Source organism: Microtus pennsylvanicus, chromosome 3 (assembly GCF_037038515.1).
Source record: "Microtus pennsylvanicus isolate mMicPen1 chromosome 3, mMicPen1.hap1, whole genome shotgun sequence".
In the NCBI taxonomy this organism is placed as follows: Eukaryota; Metazoa; Chordata; class Mammalia; order Rodentia; family Cricetidae; genus Microtus; species Microtus pennsylvanicus.
In genome coordinates, this window is record NC_134581.1 from 134197843 (window position 1) to 134209868 (window position 12026).

A 12026-nucleotide genomic window follows, 5' to 3' on the forward strand; every position below is an offset into this window, starting at 1 on the left:
TATCTGATTTTGACTAGTTAGTTGCCGTGACTCAGCATTGCTAAGAAAATGAAATAGAATAAAACAGGATCATTTTGCATAACAAAAAACAATACAAGTAATGTTCAGTATTTCCCATAAACCTCAGTTCTAAGCTTGGTTGAACCAGGAAAGCTACTTTAGAGAGGACTAGGTGGCAATGATTGGGAAATTAGGGCCGCCAGTGCCCGCCTCACCAAGGAGTCTGAGTTCTGGCTACAATTGTCTTTCTGGCCACCAGTGTTCTAATGAGATGTGTGTTTTGCTTTCTGTCAGTGTGTCAACCTGAACAAGCTGGAGCCGGTTCCAACAGAAGTCCGGCTCATCAACAAGTCCATGGAGCTTCTGGATGAGAGGAAGTTCTGGGCTGGGATCGTGTTCACAGGAATCGCTCCTGGCAGTGCTGAGCTTCCCCATCATGTTAAGTACAAGATCCGAATGGACATTGACAATGTTGAGAGGACCAATAAGATCAAGGATGGGTAAGTTGAAATCCGTCACACCAACCCGGTCTTGCAAAGATCAAGAACATAGTTTGGATGACTTTTATGACAGGTGGTACTCCATTAGCAATTTGGAAGGAGTTTCTACAACAAAGCAGCAGCAGCAGCAGCAGCCTGACTTTGCTAAAACTCCGTCATTGCCAGCAACTGTTAATCAAAGGCCATAAAATATTAGTCTTTCTGTTTCAGCATTCCTCTTCAAAAGATTAATCCAAAGGACTTAAAAGTCAGGAAGAAGAAAGGAAAGCCTTTAGGGGTCTCCGGGCTAGGCAGACACATTTTTATAAAAAGAGGCAGACAGCCAATGAAAGTGAGCCGGCTGGGAAATTTTAGTATGCGCATCTGATGCCATGTTAGGTGGCCATTAAAGGGGAAAGAAAAACAGACCCACAAGGAGTGTGTTCATGGTGATTATTTTTATTCAAGAATCTATGTACTTGTAACCGAGATAAGAATAGGAGATAAGAAATAAGAAGAGTAGCCCAGGAAGTGTGGGGCACTGTGGGTAATTGGATTTTCCAGTGTGTGCCTTGTAGGAATGTTTGATCACTTATCGTTCGGTTCTAGGTACTGGGACCCGGGTCCCCGGGCTGACCCCTTTGAGGATATGCGCTATGTCTGGGGGGGCTTCGCCTACCTGCAGGATGTGATAGAGCAGGCGATCATCAGAGTGCTGACAGGGACTGAGAAGACAACGGGGGTCTACGTGCAGCAGATGCCCTACCCCTGTTACGTTGACGACATGTGAGTGTACCAACAAGCCAGCATCTTCAGTAAATCAGCAGCTCCATGTGCAGTGCGTGTGTCTGTGCATGTTTCTGCACAGCGTGGGAGTGAAAGCAAGTCCGTAGGAGGCAACCTTAGAGACACTGACCCTCAGGAGAGACCAAGTTGGATGCTGCCCCCACCCTTAATATTTTACTATTACTCCCAGTATTTCATGGTTATTAAAGTGACCCCCTAAAGAAATCTTGGATGGCTATAATCTGTCAGCCCGGGTTCTGTCTCATCTCTGTCTACTGCTAATGAAGCATTAGGTCATTTGAGAGTCCAGTGGACCTTCCCTTGGTGACCCAAACATAGTTTATCCTCCAGCATGCAAGAGCTTGCATCTAAGCCTGGCTCTCTGTCTGTGCCTCCAGTTTCCTGCGGGTGATGAGCCGGTCCATGCCCCTCTTCATGACCCTGGCCTGGATTTACTCGGTGGCTGTCATCATCAAGGGCATCGTGTACGAGAAGGAGGCGCGGTTGAAAGAGACCATGCGGATCATGGGCCTGGACAATGGCATTCTCTGGTTTAGCTGGTTCATCAGCAGCCTCATCCCTCTGCTCGTGAGTGCTGGCCTGCTGGTCATCATCTTGAAGGTAAGTTGGCCTCACTCCTTCCAGAAAAGCACAAATTTACCTGTACCACACTATGTACTTAAGGCTTGACCCTTAGGAGTATCAGGCAGGGATTATTTTCAAGTCTTTGATCAGAAGGTTATTCACTATTACAGGTTTGGATGTCTGGAGGAAGAGGCTGAGGCCAACTTTGATATATGGATATTAGGTGGGATCAGTGTCTAGAGAGATGGAGTGCATGCTGGGTCTTGTGGAGAGAGGAATTGAACCGTGATTCACCAGCCCAGCGGGGTGCTCTAAAGAGTGCCCAGGAGAATAGAGAGTTCCTACATTGAACTGTCCACATTCATATCCCCAAGGCCTGACACCCTCTTTTCCATTTAGTCAGTTATCGGATGGGGGCTCACCAGGGAAAGGGGTGTTCCAGGGCCCGGTAGCTCTCCTAGCTATGACAGCAGAGATGCTAACATCTGGATGTCTATTACCTCCCTTAAAGTGGAATCTGGGCGATGAAGTTTTTGTCTCATACACAAAGCTTGCCTCAACAGTCATTTCACACCAAGATGCCTCTTATAAAAGTTAGTGTTTTCTAGGAGAGAGGGCGCAAAGCAAGAGGATGTAGCATTCATCTTTATACTCGCTACTGTATATTACTCTTGAGCACTCGCTGGTGCCAGCACCGTGTAGACTACATGCTGTGGGCTGCCTCATTGTCTCCTCCCCACAGTAGCCTGTTGGGTGCTCAGGGCAGGCCAGAGCCTCACTGAAGCACCTGACAAAACCAGGATTGATTTGCTTGCACTTCTGAAACAACCCTTCTTCTCTTGCTCTGGTATCTGAGGGCAAGGGCCTAAGTCTTGTGATAAGGGTAGGGGTTCTGTGGCCAGTGTATGCGAGCTGATAAAGGCAGCTGCATGTTGACTGGGCCTGCTTTACTGTCCACAGTCACTACAGATGATCTCAGGGCTCAGAATATTCACAGCTATTTAGTTGTGTGCATGAGTGAAGCCTTTGTAGCTACCAGGGAAAGGTTAAGGTTGCCTGGCCTATTTCTAGTTTTTTGGAGAGAAAGGATGTGTGGGCTGTTGTCTTATATAAGATAAGGCTGTTGCCTTATGTTAGAGGCAGTCATTGTCCTTAGACAAGGAGAAGCCAGGTGTCATTATCTCTGTGAGAAATAGAGCAAAATTGTCCACTGCGGTCACGTACAAGGTCATGGACTTTGCGTGCACCATAATTCTGCTGTGATTTTTCCCCCCCATGTGTAGTCTCAAGTAACTTATTTCTCCTGGGTTTGATTTCTGCGTCAGAAAATGGAACAGCGTGGTTCCCTTACATTATCTCTGAAAGAATTATGAGTAAAAAACCACCATTAAGATCCCATGAGCGAGTGATTGGGCTTGCCGAGGCCACAGACTTATCCAGGCTCTTCCTTTCCAGTTAGGAAACCTGCTACCCTACAGTGACCCCAGCGTGGTGTTTGTCTTCCTGTCTGTGTTTGCCGTGGTGACCATCCTACAGTGTTTCCTCATTAGCACGATCTTTTCCCGGGCTAACCTGGCAGCAGCCTGTGGGGGCATCATCTACTTCACGCTCTATCTGCCCTACGTCCTGTGTGTAGCCTGGCAGGACTACGTGGGCTTCTCCATCAAGATCTTCGCTGTAAGTAATTTTGGTCTTTTCAGACTCTCGGCCCCTGGGGGTTTGATTTTCACTCTGTTCTCCTCTTGAACTAAGTTGGTTCTCCTTTGCCCTTATAGTGAACAACGGTTGGATTTGATTTTTTTTTTTCAGAAATCAGATTGTAACTGGTTGGATGTAAATAACATTGGGAAATGGATCTAGTAGAGACAGTAGATACCATGATTACCCCTTAGCTTCTAGTTCTTTGGTCATAATGAACTCACAGCAAAATCATGACCATGGCTAGCTTGAGGCCCCAAGTGGTTCATTAATGACCCGCATCTTTCTTGTATCCATTCTGGTATTTGACTTGAGTAATATTTTCTGAGCTGATGGAGACTCAACATGACTTTCCCTATACAGATCCCTGATCAGGACATTTCCCCCCCTTTTTGCAGTGTAGGTGTGGTCTTTGAGCATGTGAGAACCCCAGTAAGAGCTACTCACTAACTGTCCTGTGGGTCACCGCTACAATATTAGTAGGCTCTCAGCGTGGGGCCAGTATCTCAGGCTGAGTCCCATGAATGTCAAGCCTTAAAGTGGCTTCTCTGATCCTAAATATTCAATGACTGATCAGGGGGAAAGTCTTTGATGAACGTCAGTATGCAGCTGAATGTAGGAATGACTGATCAGGGGAAAAGTCTTTGATGAACGTCAGTATGAGGCTGAATGTAGGACATGATTTTTGTGCCTTGGAATATCTTGGGAAGCATACAGTTCTCAAAGTCTCCCCTGCTCTCTCACGTGCATTTCTGAAATGTCATGCATAATGAGTGCTTGTAAATGAGATCGTTTCGGATGCTGCAAGAGAGTCCGCATCTCCAGAGGGGTCCAGGAGAATGCTTGCATGCCTTATAATTGATGTCATTTGCAAACTCAAATTTCTCAAGGTAGAATTTACATTAGAAGGGAAAAATGAGAGAGACAAGGACTAAGACCCTTTACCGTTGCTCTTCTTCTCAGAGTCTTCTGTCTCCCGTGGCTTTTGGATTTGGCTGTGAATACTTTGCCCTTTTTGAGGAGCAAGGCATAGGGGTGCAATGGGACAATCTCTTTGAGAGCCCGGTGGAGGAAGACGGCTTTAATCTTACCACTGCAGTGTCCATGATGCTGTTTGACACCTTCCTCTATGGAGTGATGACGTGGTACATCGAAGCCGTCTTTCCAGGTACCCTACGCTTCCAGACCGCTTTGGCTAACTGACCTTGTCTGCCTATAGATCTGTTCTTTCTTTGTGTTGCAATTGCTGAAGGCTGAGGGGACTCCCAGGGAGTGACTTTAAACCCGTGAAAAGCAAACGGTAGCAGGAAAGTCACCTGTGCTGAAAGTGCATCCGTTAGTACCATGGGGTCATGCACGCTGGAGCCCAGTGTACCTGGTACTGTGCAAAGAACTTTACACCCTCTGGTTCCAGAGATTGCTTTGGGCTCTTGCTGTAGGAGAGATCTAGCTGAGAATTTAAGTGATTTGCCTGAGGTAAGATGGCTGTTAAGTGTTGGTGCTTAGAGATGACCCCAGTTGGACAACATTGGGTCAGAGTCTGGTAGATTACTCTCGGTGCTGGCTGGGTTCTGGATTCTTTGTCTTCAGTGATAGAAGCCTTAGGAGAGCTTCTGGTTCTTTGTTATAGGTTATGAATTATATATATATCTTTAGGTCTTAGCACTTACACATGGTTTAAGTCACATTAGTATTCAGTAACAATTTTGATGCTCTCTTTGGGATACATTTCTGCACAAGATCAGATTTTAGGAGGTGGAGTTAGGCTTTTGTTCACCCTCTGACTCTCTTGCAAGGAAGTCTATGTGTAATTTTTTTGAACCTATCTGAATTTTGACCCTTCCTCCATTGAATATACAATTTGCATCATATAGATTGAGATTCAAATTCTGAATCCATATTTACCGGGTAAGTGACCTTGGGTAGGCTACATGGCCTTCCTTTTGCTCATCTCTAAAGTGAGGATGGTGTTGCCATCTGGGGTTGTTGGGAAGCCACGGGAAGGTGCAGAATATACGATCTACATAGTAAGTCTGAGCAAGCATTAGTGGTCTGCCTCCACCTCAGTGCCAGTCTGTTGCTTCCCCCAAGACTGTGTCAAGGAGGAAGAGGGTCTGGCTAGAAAACGTCAGAAGTGCTAGGATGGCACCAGCTTGGATCATGCCTGTGCATTGCTTTCAGGGCAATATGGGATTCCCAGGCCCTGGTATTTCCCTTGTACCAAGTCCTACTGGTTCGGGGAGGAAATTGAAGAGAAGAGTCACCTCGGTTCCGGCCAGAAAGGAGCATCAGAAAGTAAGTACCCTGACGTGCCTCCCTACACTTGGTGCTGCTGTCCCACTAGGGAAGGCCATCTCTCTTCTGTTTAAAAACATTCTAAAGCCACAGTCGAGGCAGACAATTCCCATGCAGTGCTCCCTTTCCCAATACACCCATGCTGTTGCTGTCTTCACTGGCTTAGTGGGAATCCTGCCGGGCTCCTGAGGAGCCGTACCTTCATCTCCCCACTTGTGGGAAAGAAAGTATAGTGAGGTCAGTATACCCGTATGTCCCCTTCTTGGACAATTGTGCTGGCATGCGAAACCAGGAGGAATGAAGAGTTAGCCATGATTGTGGACCTAATCTCTCTGCCTGCCTGGCTGTGGTGCTCTATGCCAGCAATGGACTCAGCCTGTGCTCCATAGCTTCTTACCCTTCCTTACACAGGACTCTAAACCTCTCCTAGTTCCTGATTACCAGTAGAGATGCCTCGGTTATCCAGGTTTTGTGTTTGTGTCTTTGTGCTCAGTGTGGCTTCCTTCTGCATTGAGCATAGTCGGCTTCCTTTCTATACTATCAGATGATCCGCTTCTCCCCTCCACCATCAGTAGATCCGCTTCTCCCCTACACCGTCAGTAGATCTGCTTCTCCCCTACACCGTCAGTAGATCCGCTTCTCCCCTCCACCATCAGTAGATCCACTTCTCCCCTACACCGTCAGTAGATCTGCTTCTCCCCTACACCGTCAGTAGATCCACTTCTCCCCTACACCGTCAGTAGATCCACTTCTCCCCTACACCATCAGTAGATCTGCTTCTCCCCTACACCGTCAGTAGATCCACTTCTCCCCTACACCGTCAGTAGATCCACTTCTCCCCTACACCGTCAGTAGATCCACTTCTCCCCTACACCGTCAGTAGATCCACTTCTCCCCTCCACCATCAGTAGATCCACTTCTCCCCTACACCGTCAGTAGATCTGCTTCTCCCCTACACCGTCAGTAGATCCACTTCTCCCCTACACCGTCAGTAGATCCACTTCTCCCCTACACCGTCAGTAGATCTGCTTCTCCCCTGCACTGTCAGTAGATCTGCTTCTCCCCTACACCGTCAGTAGATCCACTTCTCCCCTACACCGTCAGTAGATCCACTTCTCCCCTACACCGTCAGTAGATCTGCTTCTCCCCTGCACTGTCAGTAGATCTGCTTCTCCCCTACACCGTCAGTAGATCCGCTTCTCCCCTACACCGTCAGTAGATCTGCTTCTCCCCTACACCGTCAGTAGATCTGCTTCTCCCCTACACCGTCAGTAGATCTGCTTCTCCCCTACACCGTCAGTAGATCCGCTTCTCCCCTACACCGTCAGTAGATCTGCTTCTCGCCTACACCGTCAGTAGATCCACTTCTCCCCTACACCGTCAGTAGATCCACTTCTCCCCTACACCGTCAGTAGATCCGCTTCTCCCCTACACCGTCAGTAGATCCGCTTCTCCCCTGCACTGTCAGTAGATCTGCTTCTCCCCTGCACTGTCAGTAGATCCGCTTCTCCCCTACACCGTCAGTAGATCCGCTTCTCCCCTACACCGTCAGTAGATCCGCTTCTCCCCTACACCGTCAGTAGATCCACTTCTCCCCTACACCGTCAGTAGATCCGCTTCTCCCCTACACCGTCAGTAGATCCGCTTCTCCCCTGCACTGTCAGTAGATCTGCTTCTCCCCTGCACTGTCAGTAGATCCGCTTCTCCCCTACACCGTCAGTAGATCCGCTTCTCCCCTACACCGTCAGTAGATCCACTTCTCCCCTACACCGTCAGTAGATCCACTTCTCCCCTACACCGTCAGTAGATCTGCTTCTCCCCTACACCGTCAGTAGATCCACTTCTCCCCTACACCGTCAGTAGATCCACTTCTCCCCTACACCGTCAGTAGATCCACTTCTCCCCTACACCGTCAGTAGATCCGCTTCTCCCCTACACCGTCAGTAGATCCACTTCTCCCCTACACCGTCAGTAGATCCACTTCTCCCCTACACCGTCAGTAGATCTGCTTCTCCCCTACACCGTCAGTAGATCCACTTCTCCCCTACACCGTCAGTAGATCCACTTCTCCCCTACACCATCAGTAGATCTGCTTCTCCCCTACACCGTCAGTAGATCCACTTCTCCCCTACACCGTCAGTAGATCCACTTCTCCCCTACACCGTCAGTAGATCCACTTCTCCCCTACACCGTCAGTAGATCCACTTCTCCCCTCCACCATCAGTAGATCCACTTCTCCCCTACACCGTCAGTAGATCTGCTTCTCCCCTACACCGTCAGTAGATCCACTTCTCCCCTACACCGTCAGTAGATCCACTTCTCCCCTACACCGTCAGTAGATCTGCTTCTCCCCTGCACTGTCAGTAGATCTGCTTCTCCCCTACACCGTCAGTAGATCCACTTCTCCCCTACACCGTCAGTAGATCCACTTCTCCCCTACACCGTCAGTAGATCTGCTTCTCCCCTGCACTGTCAGTAGATCTGCTTCTCCCCTACACCGTCAGTAGATCCGCTTCTCCCCTACACCGTCAGTAGATCTGCTTCTCCCCTACACCGTCAGTAGATCTGCTTCTCCCCTACACCGTCAGTAGATCTGCTTCTCCCCTACACCGTCAGTAGATCTGCTTCTCCCCTACACCGTCAGTAGATCTGCTTCTCCCCTACACCGTCAGTAGATCCGCTTCTCCCCTACACCGTCAGTAGATCTGCTTCTCGCCTACACCGTCAGTAGATCCACTTCTCCCCTACACCGTCAGTAGATCCACTTCTCCCCTACACCGTCAGTAGATCCGCTTCTCCCCTACACCGTCAGTAGATCCGCTTCTCCCCTGCACTGTCAGTAGATCTGCTTCTCCCCTGCACTGTCAGTAGATCCGCTTCTCCCCTACACCGTCAGTAGATCCGCTTCTCCCCTACACCGTCAGTAGATCCACTTCTCCCCTACACCGTCAGTAGATCCACTTCTCCCCTACACCGTCAGTAGATCCGCTTCTCCCCTACACCGTCAGTAGATCCGCTTCTCCCCTGCACTGTCAGTAGATCTGCTTCTCCCCTGCACTGTCAGTAGATCCGCTTCTCCCCTACACCGTCAGTAGATCCGCTTCTCCCCTACACCGTCAGTAGATCCACTTCTCCCCTACACCGTCAGTAGATCCACTTCTCCCCTACACCGTCAGTAGATCTGCTTCTCCCCTACACCGTCAGTAGATCCACTTCTCCCCTACACCGTCAGTAGATCTGCTTCTCCCCTACACCGTCAGTAGATCCACTTCTCCCCTACACCGTCAGTAGATCCACTTCTCCCCTACACCATCAGTAGATCTGCTTCTCCCCTACACCGTCAGTAGATCCACTTCTCCCCTACACCGTCAGTAGATCCACTTCTCCCCTACACCGTCAGTAGATCCACTTCTCCCCTACACCGTCAGTAGATCCACTTCTCCCCTCCACCATCAGTAGATCCACTTCTCCCCTACACCGTCAGTAGATCTGCTTCTCCCCTACACCGTCAGTAGATCCACTTCTCCCCTACACCGTCAGTAGATCCACTTCTCCCCTACACCGTCAGTAGATCTGCTTCTCCCCTGCACTGTCAGTAGATCTGCTTCTCCCCTACACCGTCAGTAGATCCACTTCTCCCCTACACCGTCAGTAGATCCACTTCTCCCCTACACCGTCAGTAGATCTGCTTCTCCCCTGCACTGTCAGTAGATCTGCTTCTCCCCTACACCGTCAGTAGATCCGCTTCTCCCCTACACCGTCAGTAGATCTGCTTCTCCCCTACACCGTCAGTAGATCTGCTTCTCCCCTACACCGTCAGTAGATCCGCTTCTCCCCTACACCGTCAGTAGATCCGCTTCTCCCCTGCACTGTCAGTAGATCTGCTTCTCCCCTGCACTGTCAGTAGATCCGCTTCTCCCCTACACCGTCAGTAGATCCGCTTCTCCCCTACACCGTCAGTAGATCCACTTCTCCCCTACACCGTCAGTAGATCCACTTCTCCCCTACACCGTCAGTAGATCTGCTTCTCCCCTACACCGTCAGTAGATCCACTTCTCCCCTACACCGTCAGTAGATCCACTTCTCCCCTACACCGTCAGTAGATCCACTTCTCCCCTACACCGTCAGTAGATCCGCTTCTCCCCTACACCGTCAGTAGATCCACTTCTCCCCTACACCGTCAGTAGATCCACTTCTCCCCTACACCGTCAGTAGATCCACTTCTCCCCTACACCGTCAGTAGATCCACTTCTCCCCTGCACTGTCAGTAGATCTGCTTCTCCCCTCCACCATCAGTAGATCCACTTCTCCCCTACACCGTCAGTAGATCCGCTTCTCCCCTGCACCATCAGTAGATCCACTTCTCCCCTGCACTGTCAGTAGATCTGCTTCTCCCCTACACCGTCAGTAGATCCACTTCTCCCCTACACTGTCAGTAGATCCACTTCTCCCCTGCACCATCAGTAGATCTGCTTCTCCCCTGCACTGTCAGTAGATCTGCTTCTCCCCTACACCGTCAGTAGATCCACTTCTCCCCTCCACCATCAGTAGATCCACTTCTCCCCTACACCGTCAGTAGATCCACTTCTCCCCTACACCGTCAGTAGATCCACTTCTCCCCTACACCGTCAGTAGATCCACTTCTCCCCTACACCGTCAGTAGATCTGCTTCTCCCCTACACCGTCAGTAGATCCACTTCTCCCCTCCACCATCAGTAGATCCACTTCTCCCCTACACCGTCAGTAGATCCACTTCTCCCCTACACCGTCAGTAGATCCACTTCTCCCCTACACCGTCAGTAGATCCACTTCTCCCCTACACCGTCAGTAGATCTGCTTCTCCCCTACACCGTCAGTAGATCCACTTCTCCCCTACACCGTCAGTAGATCCGCTTCTCCCCTGCACCGTCAGTAGATCCACTTCTCCCCTACACCGTCAGTAGATCCACTTCTCCCCTACACCGTCAGTAGATCCACTTCTCCCCTGCACCATCAGTAGATCCACTTCTCCCCTGCACTGTCAGTAGATCTGCTTCTCCCCTCCACCATCAGTAGATCCACTTCTCCCCTACACCGTCAGTAGATCCGCTTCTCCCCTGCACCATCAGTAGATCCACTTCTCCCCTGCACTGTCAGTAGATCTGCTTCTCCCCTGCACCATCAGTAGATCTGCTTTCCCTACATTGTCAATAGACCTTCCTTCCTATGCTGTCATAGGTTTCTCTTCTGTCCCCTTCTTTGGGTCTCCGATGGTTAAAGACGGTGTCCTTCATGTGGTGCCCCATGCACTGTCCTGCTCCTTTCCCCGCTGTTCTCTTCTCCTTCAGTACCTCTCCCTGTGTGCCTGGACCATGTCGTGTTCTTCCACATCCAGATCTTGTCTACAGGGCTTCCTCCCACAGTGCAGCCTGATGTGGGAGTGTCATATATCAATCTGTTGATTTCATTGGCTAAGCAATAAAGAAACTGCTAGGCCCATTGGATAGGCCCACCCTTAGGTGGGTGGAGTAAACAGAACAGAACGCTGGGAGGAAGAGGAAGTGAGCTCAGACTCCACAGCTCTGCTCTCTGGAGCAGACGCAGGAGAGACGCCATGCTACCCGCTCCCAGGCAGACACACGCCATGCCCCAGCTCCGACCCAGGATGGACTTAGGCTAGAATCTTCCCGGTAAGACCGGTGCTCACAGATTGTTAGAGATGGGTTGATTGGGATATCAGAATTAGCCAGTAAGGGCTAGAGCTAAGGGCCAAGCAGTGTTTAAAAGAATACAGTATCTGTGTAATTATTTTGGGGCATAAGCTAGCCGAGCCAGGTGGCTGGGGATTTGGGGACGCAGCCCTGCCGCCGCTCCCTATTACTACAGCAGCCTTTTCTCCCACTCACTTGCCTGACTTTCAAACTCTTTCATTCCTGCTCTTCAGCCTCTGGCCCAGCATCCCCTTCCCTAGGCTGCCTGTCTGTTCTCAGCCCTCAGTTGCTCCCATTCCTGAACAACCACCCAGCCACACAAAGGACTCTGCTTATTTAACAATAATAGACTCACAAGGCGTTGCCAGACAAGCATGTGGGGGGTTCCTTTAAACTCTTCATGGGTTCCCCCCAGGTAGTAACGCCGTGCATAACTCAAGTGTAGTTCCCAAACCTAAAACAGAAGGATAGTTTGAAGCTGGCATTGGTGTAG

The 12026-nt window shown here is 50.0% G+C and overlaps 1 protein-coding gene across 2 annotated transcripts in view; it reads left to right on the forward strand.

The window, feature by feature from the left end:
- Abca1 (ATP binding cassette subfamily A member 1) overlaps window positions 1–12026 on the forward strand; it is a 121892-nt gene that overhangs the window by 70892 nt on the left and 38974 nt on the right. For both annotated transcript variants that reach the window (XM_075967212.1, XM_075967211.1), the window contains exons 13-18: window positions 295–500; window positions 1089–1265; window positions 1664–1886; window positions 3306–3527; window positions 4512–4716; window positions 5730–5843. In XM_075967212.1, the coding sequence (XP_075823327.1) occupies window positions 295–500; window positions 1089–1265; window positions 1664–1886; window positions 3306–3527; window positions 4512–4716; window positions 5730–5843 (1147 nt within the window). The remainder of the gene's footprint in view (window positions 1–294; window positions 501–1088; window positions 1266–1663; window positions 1887–3305; window positions 3528–4511; window positions 4717–5729; window positions 5844–12026) is intronic.